General features: G+C 37.4%; 1 protein-coding gene across 5 annotated transcripts in view; it reads left to right on the top strand.

The window, feature by feature from the left end:
• pcdh11 (protocadherin 11) overlaps positions 1-15,484 on the top strand; it is a 183,302-nt gene extending 167,818 nt beyond the window's left edge. For 4 of the 5 annotated variants that reach the window (XM_023795006.2, XM_023795016.2, XM_023794998.2 and 1 more), the window contains one exon: positions 10,654-15,484. In XM_023795006.2, the coding sequence (XP_023650774.1) occupies positions 10,654-11,048 (395 nt within the window). In that variant the 3' untranslated portion in view covers positions 11,049-15,484. The remainder of the gene's footprint in view (positions 1-10,653) is intronic. The other variant, XR_011993594.1, reaches the window with a different exon arrangement.
• The last annotated feature ends 214 nt before the right edge of the window (positions 15,485-15,698 follow it).

The following is a 15,698-nucleotide window of genomic DNA, read 5'->3' as shown; positions in this document are numbered from 1 at the left end:
TAGAATGTTGCAATGCATTTATAGTATTCCTGACCTATTTTGTAGACAGTTAATATACAGTATAATAACTTTTGAAAACATTGGCAGAGATATGTCACACATTTCCCTGAGGGTGATCCGGCTCGCAGGATCCTCATTGCTGAGGACTCGAGCGGCTGGACCAGGCAAAGGGGATAGTCACGTAACTCCTGGATGCAGCAGATAGACGGGCATCTCCAGAGGGTGAGACTGGGCTACGTGTCGGCCTGGGGGAAGGGTCACCAACCAGGATCCAAATAAGTTTTGTCATGTGGGGGCTACGGAAAAATGCTATACTGGTGTATGATCCACAACCTGACCTGACCTGACCTGACCTGACCTGACCTGATCTGTGCCAGTCGCAATTTCACTGCTTTACAATTCTGACATACTTAACTTCTTCCTTATTGTAGCTCATTAAAGCATCTTGCATTGCAGACAGTTGGAAACATTTTTTTTTTAATTGGATGCATGTTACTTCATAGATCTCCTTTAAATTTAAATCTCTCAGATTTCACTCCATCCATTACTGTCATTTCTTCAACTGAAAATGATGCAGAAAGGGTCCGTTCCATAACCTTAATTATTAAAGGAAATAACTTTAAATGTTGCAGTGTTAAAAAGTGATGATCATATCTTTCTAACTATATTGAATATTCTCCAAACAAGATGCTAGCTTACTCTTTTTTCTTACTTTCTTTTGGATTTCAACCTATGTTTCTAACTTCAAGCAAAGGGTATATGTATTGACTTTTTAATTACATTTTATTTTTTATTAATTTTTATTTTTAAGAAACACATCACCCTGAGACAGATTGAAATAGTACATTTTCATGAAAATGCATTAAGGAAGACACAATGTGGAGTATTTTTTCAGATATTTTCTCGGTTCTTCTGTGAAATTGCAAATATATTTTTTTCCACACACGCCATCATATTTGCACAATAACAGCTCTTTTCGGTAACAGAAATGCGAGGCATGGATCTTGTAGTGCGCCCTGTGTCATTATCATTATCAGTGCTGATTGCTGATTGTTATGGTGTTTGCTCTGCTCGCCCCTTCATCCCATGCTGCGTATTTGGGCAGCGCTGATTGTGTTTCTGCTGGCAAACCCCCTCCAAGGCTCCTAATGGAGGACAAGTTTGCCTTCTTGGAGGACTCAGGCTATCAAAAAACGGGTTAGTTCAACAGAAATAACAAAGAACATATAATCCGATCCACCAGGAGCATGGCATAAGACAAAAAAAACACACAAAATGGAAAACTCGCTCAATACGTCATACTTTGCAAAGTGGTTAAATATGTTTAGCATAGGCTAATATGGAGTAATGATAAATCCTATGTAATCCTGTATAGAGGAAAAAATTTAAAGAAACAACACTGAACAATACAGCACTGGCAGAAAGTGTGTTTTAGACACAGTCATTCTTTCTTTACTTCGTCCTTCTTGCTGTATTGTCATTTGTTTTGGCATTTTAATCTGGGCAAAGTCAATAATATTCTTTGTTATCTGAAAGTGGTGTGTCTGAAAAAGTCCTCCCCCTTTGTTGGATGTACTGGTCTGTGACTTCTCTTTGTTGGATTCTCGGATAACGTAATCATTAAATGTTGTTTTCTGCCTGCAATTACTTTCAGTGTTGTTGGGTCACTAGCAAGAAAGGGAGAAAAAGATAAGGGGGCAGAAGAGAAAATGGGAGGAGGCTCACAAGAAAATACCTCTGTATCCTGCTATTTGAAGTAATGCACTGCTGAGAGCTGGACTTAGGATTGCACAAGAAGGCCCATGTTACAGCGGCAAATTGGATTAGAAAGGCTGCTTTTGAAAGACTTTTAATATAATACATCTTAAGCTGAAGAGTGTGGAAACCTCAGGCAGAATCAATCCTACAGATATATTTTAAATTGACTGACCTTGAAAAATGCACAATAGAGTCTTTTCATTAATGTATATTAATACATTTATTGAAAATGTGTATTAGGAAACAGAAATGATTAGGTTCAATGTGAACATTTGACGTTGTGATAGCGCTTGAATAAAGTATTGCTTTATTTACCCAAAAAGTCAATGATTAAGATTATAAATGATGCATTCTGTTGCTAGGACTTTGCTGTTGACAGACATTAGAAAAAGAAAAGCTTCAGTATAGATAACTTTGTCTTAGTAAACTTCCAATTGAAATAATGCAGTACTTTGTCATGTATAACACAGTCTGTTTGCAAAAAATTACAGTTATTTATTATGGGAACCCCACTTTCTGCTATTTTCAAATATTGATATAAGTTCAATTAGAAGATGTGCTATCCCAATTTTTGCAGCACACTGGCACAGTGGGTAGTACTGTTACCTCACAGCTTCGGATCTGAGGCTTTGAACTGCACCTCCACTCTGTGTGTGTGGAGTTTACTTGTTCTCCGGGCCCAATAGAGTGTGAGCATGTGCTTGTATGTACCCTGTGATGAACTGGCATCTTATCCGAGGTGTATAGCACTTGGATCCCTACTTTGGGATGCCTAGGATAGGCTCTAGCCCCCCTGCCACGACCCTGTCCGGGACAAGTGCTTGGAAAACATCTAGCCAAAGTGCTGACATCTACCAGAGTATAATCTTCAAAGGCTTTTGAAAGGAACCATGGGGTGCTGCCTGCTAGCTTGCAGAACCTGAAAAAGGTGATCCTTCACCTTTGCACTTTAAAAATGCTGAAATGTGCTAAAATCAAATAAAATGCTACTCCCCATGTTATTAAAGTTAAGATGGAACAGATAGTGCATGGTGATCCTTGCTTTCAAACTGTATCTGCTTGTCTATTTTCTACAGCAGTTCTAGTGGTTACTCCTGGGATTTGAAAATCTATGTTATTTAAATGAAATAACCATTACACTATTTGGGTCCCATATACAGTGCACCCTGCTTTACACCTTAAGCTTCAATAAATATAGTCTCTGTGACCACAGATGTAGGTTTAGTTGGAAAGGAGAATTGAAAATGGATAGTTAGAATAGGATCAAAGCCAGCCCAGAAATCTAGTAAAACATGCAATGAAATGAATACGTGTGGCATTATGAATATTACCATTGCTCTGTCACATGAAGGCACAAAGAATGCCTTCAGAATTTCTGCCACTGAGTCAAAAGATCAAAATAGGAGTAACTAGTATTTACAGCATCCCCTTCAAATTTGTGAACTTGACATTGACTGGTTTCAATTGCTCACAAGTTGGCCATGGACAATTAAACTGGAATAAAGTTTTGAAGGTGGCTGAAAGATCTCAGAGACTCGCAGACATGTAAGCAAAACATAGTACTGAAAATGATTTGGATCATGTAAAAACATATGACATAAATTTTAGTGATAAATACTATTTGTTAATGTGGTTCTTGGCTGGGGTACACCATGCACCCTTGTCTTGATAACCAGCCTCATTCACATGCCTGCTGTCTTTGTGACCATGGAAGCTGGCATTTCTCACAGTAAATGCTAACTTTTGTAGTGCTTGGCCACTTTCGTGTGCTGCTTTCACACCGCACACCTGGAACTGGGACCTTTACACTACACTGGTAAAGGAGACACAAAAGCTCTTAAGTTAAACGACACACATAATTTTGTACGAAACCACACCATCACCCCCAAAAAATGAAGTCCTTTTGCTAATTATTTGGGGGATCAAAAGGGCGAAAAGTATTCAATTTACATTTTAAGACCTGTGACTTATACTTGTAATTCATTATGAAGTCTACACAATAGATCAGTCTTTTGTTTTTCACAGAATAAAAATAATGTAACGTTATTCCGCTAATAAACGCTGGCAAGTTTCACCACCGGCACCAGCAATATAAGATAAACTATTGTAGCACCGGGCAAACCAAGGCATTGTGAAAGTGGCAACTTTGTCTATCCTGAAATCTGGCTAAAACTGCCAGTTACCACTAACAGACATGTTGCTATAATTTATATTGATCATATATTTAAATGTAACTTCTGGAAATTCTGTGTTCAAAATACCCTACCTTGCCTAATGGTACAGTCCGCCTCTCTTCAGTGCAGTACTGTTTGTTTAGATATTGGTAATTGGCTTCATATGTTATCTTTTGGACTAGCAGACTGTTATGGGTTGAGCTTAGGGGGCTCTAAGCATAATTTGTGAATTTTCACATTTACGAGAATCTTCTGCCACTAACCCTCGCGAATGTGAAAGACTTACTGTATATTCAAAAATGTACACTAACACTATGTCAGACAAAGGCACATGTATACAGTATGACATGTATATGAAAAGTCTCTTTAACGTGACCATGACATATTTATATTGATTTAATGTGCACATAAAAATTTGAAAGAACCTAGAAAGCTCTAACTCTATCCACCTTCATCTGTCCTATGCTAATTTAATTGAATGTAAAGGGATTAGCATCTGCAAAACTGATAAGGAAAGGGGATGAGCCATTGCATTTTCAAATAAATTAATTTTACAATGGGAAATAAAATTTACTTTTGCAGTTCTATCAGGCAGCTTCAATCAATTAACTGTAAAACTGTAAATGTACAAAAAATATTGCGTGGGATGTCATAGCTCATGAACCTTGTCTTGCATTGTAGCAAGTGACCATTCTTGAAACTTGAGAAAATGACACATTGGCCTTTAATTTTAGTTGCTGGTTGAGCATGCTCCCTTAATGAAAAATGGCGGCTTTCTCCTTGTAGAACTCCCATAGGGTTAAACAGCTTCATTATTATTAATGACTAGCCATTTGCCTGTCCAGATGTAATGGTGGAGTGGGGCGGGGGATATGAAATGATAAAGTCAAAGTAATTACAAACTCAATTATTTCTTTTCAAATTTCATTTGTTGGACAGCACGAGACATCGTTAATCACATGGTCTCCCTCTCTCTCACTCTGTCACAACCTCACCCACGCACCCCTTAGGCAACCGCTTCCACCACGCCGAGTCTTAGGGAGTAGCAGAGTTTACAACAATCTTAAAAGCAAAAGGCCTAGTGGAGGAACAGTATACACACTGGGAGATTACAGACACTTTAACATTGACAGTAACAAAACGGCTGGCATAAATAAGCCTCTTTCTTCAGTAAAAAAAAAAAAATATTCAGTCGTTTTATGAAAATGGTTCTCTATTGAGAACAGCAGTCAATTAACACATTTAACTGTGGCAGATATTTGTGAAAACCTTTACAGTCACATAAGAAATTAAACATTAAATAAACGGTTGTTGCACTGTAAATACTGGCCTGCATAAGTGGTGATTCAAAGTAGCATCGAATTAGCAATGTAGAGTGCGGGTACATTCATTCCCAGGGAGAATTTTTATTGTTTTTGTGCATCTCGTCTTGTTCTCCAGACAAAGATGTTTATACAGATGAGAGCATGTTTTGGGGTCCAGGGTAAGCCAGTGTCCCTGGAAGAGTTGGAGTTAGGGGCTTTGCACAAGGGCCTGGTGGAGATAAAAATGATTCCTCTGACAGATACAGTATTAAAACACACAGCCTTCCATTTACATACTCCTAACCGCTGAGCTACCCATATTAGACAAAACCATTTTTACTTAATGACACTTGCCAATCTAAGTGCAGTTCAAATCTTGCAGTCATTATGAATAAATTACGTATTTCTTCTAAACTACAAAAAACCTTTGCATATTTTCAGAAAAAGGAACTCATGGTAGGAAATAGAATAACAGTTTGGCATCTGGCTGAAAGGTATATAAAATATATTTTGACACCAGACAGTTGCAAACATTCATGCCCTACACACTAAACATTACTCAAAAAAATAGTTTCATCACTTAAAAATAAAAGGTTGGAGAATAAATCAGCACATCATCGTCCAAGATTTACATACAAGTTGATTGTTTGAGAATATCTTTGTCATTTGCAGCTTGATGAAGTGCTGTCATCGCTAAGTTGAGCCCTTATTTATAAATAACAGCAGTCACAGAAATGTTACAGTCTCACACATAGCCATGCTGAACGTGTTAACGTGTTGAACCATGTGATTATAGCTGCGTAACTGTCAAAGGTCAGCCTGGCTTCTCAGCAGTCTCCATTCTCTGACAATGTTTAGTGAATTCTCCAACTAAGGTGCAAAACACGTACAGTATCATTCATTTGGAGAGGAATCACGTAAATCTGAAACCTGGCAATCCAAATACGTAATTTCTGAAGTATCTGAAAAATCTTGAGATCTGATTCCTACACACAATTGCCGATACAAGTTCTGATACAAAGGCTCTTTTAAATTTAAGATATATAATTAATCACATAAAAATATTATACGTTATTAATATTGTAAACTAGCAAGTACAGAAAAATACACTTTAAAAATGCAAAAAAAAATATTTTTACAAAGATTGCAAATCGCTGTGCTACAAGTTCCTGTTAAAAGTGTAAAATACTCCCAAATCATCGCCTTCCTTTCTAATGCGCATGACGTCACAGCAGGCGGAAGTCACTGTGCTCACGGCCACCGAGTAGCAAAAAAAAAAAAAAAAAAAAAAGTTGCAGCGTTAGCGTTCGGCTTGAATACCGCAAAAAAACACATCTGAAATGGGAAAGATTGTACAATAGATGTCATACTAAATAGGAGCTATATTTTTAGAGACTGCCAAAAACGAAATAAGTAAGTATCGGCCTCGGTCACTTCTGGATCGGCGCTGATATCGATCCGAATATCGGGTCGGTGCATCTCTAATGAAAACTATGAGTCAGTGTAAAGCAGGTTTACTGCATTAATGTACGACCTTCTTCCAAAACAATATACAGTCAAACCTTGGATTGCGAGTAACTTGGTTTGCGAGTGTTTTGCAAGACGAGCAATTTTTTATTTATTTTAATTTGATAAACGAGCAAGGTCTTGCAATACGAGTATTATGTATACGCTTTGTCTGCCGAGCGTCACGTGATCACAACTGAGCCGATGGTTCTTCTCTCTCTGAGTCTCTCTTTCGCTGCGGGATTGTGGGGTAATCGTCTCCCATGCTCGGTCTCAGTCAGCGTGGCTCACTTGTATAGTCTTAGTAGTAAAGCACCACCCGAATAAGGGTGTAGCAGTGCGAGCGACGAATCTGTTTAACGACAATGCAATGTCACAGAAAAGGAGGCAGAAGCGGCTGTCATTGGATAGTTATACTGAAAGTCGTCCTACAAAATAACCCTCCTCTTCTCCTCTCTCTCGTCTCCCTCACACCATCCACGATTCTTTTCAAAGGTAAAGTGGAGGTTAATTTGTTTCATGTATTTTTACTTTATATTTTGTATTAATCATTTTTATATGAATATTTTTGGGTTGTGGAACGAATCATCTGAGTTTCCATTATTTCTAATGGGAAAATTCACTTTGATATACGAGTGCTTTGGATTACGAGCACGTTTCCGGGACGAATTATGCCCGCAGTCTGAGGTTTTACTGTAGATCTTTTGAAGAGATAAAAAGGGTGGAGACATTGTAATTTACATAAATACAATACCGTAATTCATCATAAGGTTTCTGAAGGGAAAATTTAACTGAGTTTTGCTATAAAATAATGATAATCATACCAATGGAGAAGCACCATAGCACAAAATATATCAACCACAAGACACAGCTCTCTCTGATGCCAATCTTCGGTGTTTGAAACATTAGTAAAGCTGAAACTGAAAAGATGCGACATTTGGAGCGTAAGTTAAGGCTTCCATGTGTGATTTTTGCACATCATATTGTGTATCCACATGCGACCGTCTGGTGTTGCATGTTTGCACCTAAGACTCTCCACATGAGTTTGACTTGTGATAACTTAGAAGCAGAGCACAGCTGTCGTGCGAGCGCTACCTGTCGTGCCATGCCAGCGGCCGGCCTCCTGCCTGTTGGACAGCGTGCGAGTGAGGACCATTCTACCTTAATGAAGTTAGTGACCCTCAGAAAGGTGACACATTTAGTGCTCCGGTGAATTATTCACTGCCTCTCTGCAGCTGAGTGCCCCAGCGAGAGGCCAGACATCATCCTAATTCTCCTGGAGGCGACTTACTTTTCCCTGCGGCCTCGGCTCTGATCCCCTCCACACACAATGACTGTCAGCCTAGAGAGTTCTCAACGAACAAATCAAATTACAGTCTGCAAATCAGACTTTAATTGAGAATAAAAGGTTCATGTCAAATATGTTATACCATTTGCTTTGGAGTCATTTATCATTCATGTGTGTTTCATACATGACACATGTAATAAAATATTTGCATAACTTCTCAACATATATAAAAAGCACATTGTGTTGTTAGAGTTAGAATGGGGCTACAGTTCTTTAGAGATCATTCTTAAATACTATGCAGTCCTTTGCAACAAGGTTTTTAATTCTCATTCTCAGACGTAACACGCAGAGAATTACGTGAGGTAGAGCATGCAAAACAAGCCATGGTGCAAACTCAAAAAACTCAAAGCACTTTATAATTAATAGCTTATGTAATATTTAAAATTATTTCTACACTACAGCTTGGAGCAGAATCCTGAAGGACAAAACTGATGTTCCAAGAGGGTTTTTTTTTTTTTTGTTTTGTTTTGTTTTTTATTGCGCTAAGAAATATAAAGGCTAATAGGTTCCTTGAGCATACTGTGTTTCATTATAATTATCTAAGCTGACAGGCTTTATTTGTAAAAACTGCATGGCAAATCCTTCTTCTAGACTTCTTTTACTTTTGATGTCAGGTGAGGCTTAATGAGAGAAGATGGCTTGTGTGATTTCTCTTGCAGAACCCCCCCCCCCCCCTTGCTGTATGCTGTACATACAGGATCCCATTACATTCCCTCATAAATATATTTTATGAGGAACATATGCAGACAGTGCAGTCAAAAAGTCTGACACCACTAGTGGAAAATTATTGTTTTGCATTCATTTCTAATTAAATATTACAAATTTCATTACAAATTATATTATCAGTATAACAATTTCTGTGAGAAGTTGAATCTTAGGGAAAAAACATGACTTTATGATTTTTTTTTTTTTTTTAGTATTTGGTATGTCCCTCTTTTTTGATTTAATGCCACTTGAGTTTGCAGTGACTCCACCAGTTTGTGCAAAACCTAGTGATCCATGTTGCCCCAGCATGATCTTAGACTCTTCCACAGAGCATCTGTAGATGATACCAAATGTTATATTGGTCTTCAAGTGGCCCCATAAGTGTCCGATGGGGTTGAGGCTGGCATGTGGCTGTGTGGTAAAATAATGGGTTTGAACCCCCCACCCCCCAAAAAAAATGTCTTCATTGCCCTGGTCAGGAATACCTACTGAGAAGGAGCTATCAGTGATTGAGTTGAGGTCAAGTGATTGTGGAGCAAAGTCCATGACAGTCAGTACTCCTTGGGCTTCTCCTTAAGTTTTCCGTTCTGTTCGGGATCACTACAGTGCTGCAGTATGAATCCTTCCCCAAAGATCTAAAGCAGAGATTACAACTTGAAGCAGTGGCTTCTTGTGTGAACGTGGAGTCGAGCAGTGCAGGTGTCCAACTCAAAAGTAGGAAAAACACCCCCAGACTTATATCTTCCCACCGTCATGTTTCACTGTTGTTATGATGCACTACGGAATCAATCTCTTTTCTGTTTAGCCATTACATAAACTCTTATTTTAATGCCATAAATCTTAAAACTTGATTTCATCGATACACCTGTCTTTTCTCCAGTGATACACCGTGAAATGTTGGCATATCTTAGCCCATGCCGAAACTTTGTTTATTTCCAGGACTGAATGAAAAAAAAGTGGGATGTGAACGAAGGCTACTCCGTCAGGTACAAACCAACAGAAGGCCTACTGTGTCAAAAATGGTAGATAATGTTGATGATGATCACAGGAGTACTGTGTCATGACAAGCAGAGTATGAAGCTGTGTAGCGTATGGGGCCGAATAGCCGCAGGCCAGTCAGATTGACCTTGCTGACCCCTGCCCACTGTCAAAAGTGCCTACAATACACTGTTTTTATGAGATAGTAAACATTATTCATTTCACATGGGAGTGTGTGTGTGTGTGTGTGTATAATCAAATGATCATATTTTGCATGTGTCATACCATGAGTAATACAAGACATCCTGATCTTTTATAAATAATATTAATTGATAGGATTACCCAACGTTTAAATGACAACAACATAAGATAATAACTGGGTCTGGCAGTGTGATAGGGAATAAAATAAACAATGGTTGGTTGAGCTTCTCATTAAATGGTTAATATAGTAAAGATGATGTCAGACGCGTATGAGATTTGTTTATGTATTTACCACCAGATTTAATTAAGCTACAGGGAATTCACTTTATACTGTACGTAAACAGTGGGAACCATGGGAATTCCACTGGAAATATAGCACAGAGGTACTGCATTTTCTCAAAATGGCATGGATTAAAAATGCTTTTTCACCTTGCTTTTTATCAGAGGCAGATATATGTGGATTCACTGATTCACTCCTAATTAGCATTTTTGCATTCATGGAAGTCTTTCTTTTTTTCCCTTTCATTTGTTTTGCTGGATGGATGCAGTGGGAACCTTGATTATTACTCTGATTCTGTGTTTTTTTTCCCCCCATAATCTAGGAGAATATCTCGCGATGGGAGGTGTAAATTAAGAAACAGTGAAGGATGCCCCTCCGTTTCTGTTTTTGTCTCTGCAGCCATCGAGGTGAACCTGCAGAGGGCCATGGCTGAAGCATCGGAAACCTGCACGCAGGAGTGCCTGATCCTTGGCCATTCTGACAGCTGCTGGATGCCCCCAGCGCTGACCCAGTTCCAGCCTTCCCACAATGCCACTTTGCCGAATTTCAGCTTTCAGCAGGGCTGGTCCTGTGGAACCAAGTCCGATGGGTGCCACACCCTCGGTAGATCCATGCCTAAAGATGAACTGGACAAAGGTAGTAACCGGCCCCAGTTCTACAACACCATCGAGAGACACTGCAGCAACAAGGAAGACCCTGTCAAGGTCATCCCCCTGGCAAACTTTACACCATCTGCACAGCAGTCACCGGCCACTGGGGGCACCAGCGCCTTCATTCATGAGCATCAGCTATAAAACGCCCCATGATTGGTGGGCAGTGGCATGCCTGTGGCTTGCCCCTTCATGTCTGTGCCACATACCAGCTTGTGTATATTTGGGGAATACAAAAAAGAACCTTAAACTTATAATATTGATGAATATTATATTAAGGTTATTGATTACTATAAAAGACAGTTGCTGTATACTGTATATCATGCTCCATAAAGTAAGTACCTGTAAATAAAAAGTAGTTCTAAACCAAAGTAGCTCCTCATCTTACGAAGAGGGAAAAAAGGTACTATGAGTTCATTCATTTAATGTTTAATGATTATTGTTAAAGATACACGTAGACTGAAATGCGGTGTGTGATTATGGCCCTTTGAAAATGTAACATCATAATAGATAAATACCTGCAGGGATGGCTGGAAGCTATTTAAAGAATCCTTAGTAAAAATAAATATATGAAATAAAGAAATAAACAAACTGCAAATAAATAAGGCAAAATAAAATTTGCTAGCAGTGTTTGGGCACTGTGTAGCCGTTCACTCTGCTGGGACTGTGACTCGCATCGGGGCAATCAGCAAAGCATAGAAGCCCTGTTGCCCTGGTGATTCCAGATACAGTACCAGTCTATATTTTGTTCTCATGTGAACAAACCACTGAAAGTCACGTTGTTGTTTTTTTTTGTTTTGCAATAGGATTGACTAGTTAACCCCAGATTATCACCATGGCATCTATTTCTGACCTTCACCCCTGCATATTTTTAGAGCATTTTATTAGTGCATTGGAAGTTAAAGGAATTGGGATCCTTTACTACCCTTTTAATGAGATTTTCTTTGTGTACAATTTTTGGATCATAATAAGTTCTATGGAACCAATTACAAGAATCTCCCCATTGTATAATTACTTTGATCTGTAATTACCAGGATGGACATAGTTGCGGAAGAGTGCACTTTGAGAGTTTAATTGGCCTTTATTTATTTTCCACTTTAATCCTATGATTTGCGTTGTATCTCTCTTTTCACACTCACTACTGAAAGATATATTATTGTTCACTTAAAGAATAATCAAATTTCCATTAATCATAAAACTTAATCTCAACAATACTGTTAACATCTATGATCACTGTAATAAATAAAACATTGCTTAATAGTATGTCCCCAGCCTAAAAAAAATATTAGCCTTATTGTTGATTGGGTCGAGTGACCCCTTTACTATATAAGTGTTAGTTATTATTATGGTTATTGTCGTACTTTTTGTTGTTTTATTATTAGTGATTTCTTTTCGGAGAAAAATACACCATTTTAATGCTACTCTAGAATGTGATAATCTTCCATCAGACTTGAATTCACCTATGATTGAATCCACCTACGATGAAAATTAATGCATTGCAAAAGAGAAACACAGCATCTCAGATAAAGTCCCTGGACAATGTATCCTATAATTTAAGATAGGGTGGTGAATTTCTGCATTTCAGATATCTATGCTGCACCAGTAGTGGTAATACTATTTAGTGTATTCTGCTGACACTCAAGGCCTTCAGGTCAGTGATCTAAGAAATTGCTTTGCTATAAATTAGTTAGAACAGTACCGAAATTATGTGTCTCATAATAGCACTCTGTAGAGGCCCGATTGCTCTGTTGCCTGCTGAACCACATGATGACACACTTGCATTGGCAGCTACTCCCTCAACTACCTTATAATTGTTTAACACATTTAATCCAGGAGAATAATAACACTGCTGGGAGTTTGTCGGGGAAGTCTGGCATCTGCACACGCAACTCAAAACATCACTTCTTGAATTCAGTATCAAAGTTTTTTTTCTTCTTCTTTTTTTTAAAATCTGCACCATGTCAGGCTGGTCTACTAAAGACAAGTTATCTACAAAACACAACATTATTCCATATCTTTATGGGGGATGACTAGACTACCGGAATATTACCAAGGTAAATTAAATTCAGCAGATAAGGGGTGTAACACTAAGACCACCAATGACAACAACAACAACAACAACAACAACAGTAATAATAATAATGATAATAATAATAATAGTAATAATAGCGCTTGATAAAAATATGCTCTTTCTCCTGAATTTAAGGCTCCCCCATACATCTATTGAAGCCATCCACCAACCCGAAGTATAAAACTGTCAGCAATTCAGTCTCTGAGCCAGCACCCTCAAGGCACCTTGTCTAGGTGTGAAAGATGGGTATCGTCATATTCAGGAGAGACTGGGAGGTAGGTAGGGAGATGAGGATAGACAAACAATCTGATATTGTTACCCCATTTGTGCTTAGCCATATCTATATAATGTAGATAAGGTGAAATTATTTTTTACATCACGGTTTCTTCATTTTTGGATTAATTAGTAATTACATTTCTCTTTTTAATAAAGACAAAATTTCTAAATTTAGTAAATTTGAGAGTGACAGTTGATTTGAAATGAAAAACTACCACGTATAAGTACTGACTACTGCTGGGGTAGAGAACCCTGACCCTACAGTGCCAGTATCCAGCGAGTTTTCTGTCCTGCCTGATGAGTCACTATCTGGTTCATCAGAGAGCAGGTAAGATGGAAAACCTGCTGGATACTGGCAGCCCAGGATCAGGGTTGCCTACCCCTGGACTAGTGAATCATAGATGATTCTCTAATTACTGCATTGCACAAATAGCATTAATGCCCTAAACATTAGGTAAAAAAAACCATAGAGTGACCTTTATAGATCTCTAACTGTGTAGCAGGAGTCATCATTATTGCTTGCTAGCATTTCACTCTCACTTCATAATGCTAAACTTCGGTTAAAACATCAATAAGAACATTATAAACGTTTATTTTTCAATCATATTATCAATTTTTACTTTAGTACCTAACATTTAATATGAATGAAATTCTTAAATCCATTAAGGTAATCACAGTAAAAGTTTAAATTTTCATAAGATTCAGAATTTTATGATTCAAAATTTTTATTACACATTTACAGTACACATAACGCAGTAAACACTGTATGTCAAAGAACTATCTGTATTAAAAAAGAAAACAGTGAAATAAACACTTCTGTGATGACAAGTAATTATAATGTGTGTAATACGCATGATCATATTCATATCCTTTCATTTTTTATATTTTATAAACTCCTGCTGACCACATTTTAGAACAAACTGAATGTGAATGAAAGCAAACAAATAAAATAATATAAAAATGTAAATTCCAAATAATGCTCTTCTTTTCTAGTTTTATTTAAATTTGCATAACATGTTGCGCTAGGTGGTTAATATTCTGCTAATTAGTTGTCCTGCATCGTCATCTGCATGTGATAATTGCAACCAAAAGCTATACCTGCTATTATTAATACTCAGTTTGTGTCCAACAGCTGCTGAAGAAATTTGCTATGTGGCTGCCACCCTAAAATTGCATTCTAGTTATGTCCCTGTGCAGAAAAAGAGTAATTGTAATTCAAAGACTGAATCAATTTCTGTATTTTCAGATATACAGAAAAAGACATATATTTTAGTACATACTGTTGATTCATATATATGTAATATATGTAAACAAATAGCACATTGAGATGGAAAAAACAAGATGGAAAATGGTTGCTTTGCAGAGGTTCAAATTTGAAATTATTTACAAGAGCAACGGTTTGATAAATTCGTATTTGATAAAAAGACAATCTTTGCTGTTACATTGAAAAATATGCATATATTAATGTGGGTGTGTGTGCATTTGTATATGTATGGGCGTGAAAGTGCAGGTGCATGTATGTATGCAATACATGCAGGCATTGTTAGTTGGTGATTAACAGGACACTTGTACAAAAATTATCATAAAAGACTTTGATTACTATAACTGCTTGTAAATCAATATAAATGGTTATTTATATTGGCTAGTGGAGTTTACAACTGCTTTGAAGGAATTTTTTTCTTGTTAGTCAACAGTTTGATGTATTTAATAAGGAATATGCTTTTATTCCTTTGTAAAATATCTAATCCACAATCAGTGACTGTGTGGACGATCACTTTTTCATAATCAGACAATGTGATTCTTTTCTTGTCATGACATTTTACTTGAACCATTAAATATTGTGTATCTTGATAAATATACAATTGATTGCTTATTTCTTATTTGTTTGGGAAAAAATACATTTGTTATATTCAGTCATTTAAATGTATCTTCAAAAGAACAGGGATTTTCCACCTCTACCTGTATATTATTTTTACGTGGCAGGCTGACTCAATGGGTAAGAATGTTGCCTGATACCTCTAGAGCTCAGCATTCAAATCCTGCTCCCAGTCTGCGTGTGAATGGACAATGGATAAATATTCGCATTCTATTAAAAGAAAGGTGAGGTTTTCCCAACTACTAGTCAATGACACATATAGTCTGCAATCGATAGAGCTCTTAAATCAGGATGTGTCCCTTTAGAGAAGAAGTATAGAAGGTTACATAGTATTTTATCTATGAAAAAAGACAAAACAAAACACATGGAAAAACATGAAGCACTTCAATCAGTTTTTTTTTTTTTGAGAAACGATTCAAAGAGAAACTTATGTAGGTATGTCTAAAATTGGTTTTCACCAATTAAACTTTGGCATCTCCTTTATTCATTTTTCTTCCCAAATATTGTAAAGGTCATTCTTCTTGCTTATAGAATGCATGATAGGACTTAAAAATCTTCAAAAAGGATGTGT

Source organism: Paramormyrops kingsleyae, chromosome 10, assembly GCF_048594095.1.
Source record: "Paramormyrops kingsleyae isolate MSU_618 chromosome 10, PKINGS_0.4, whole genome shotgun sequence".
NCBI classification, from domain to species: domain Eukaryota; kingdom Metazoa; phylum Chordata; class Actinopteri; order Osteoglossiformes; family Mormyridae; genus Paramormyrops; species Paramormyrops kingsleyae.
Note: the sequence above shows the minus strand (reverse complement) of the source record. Positions and strands in the feature narration are given on the sequence as shown.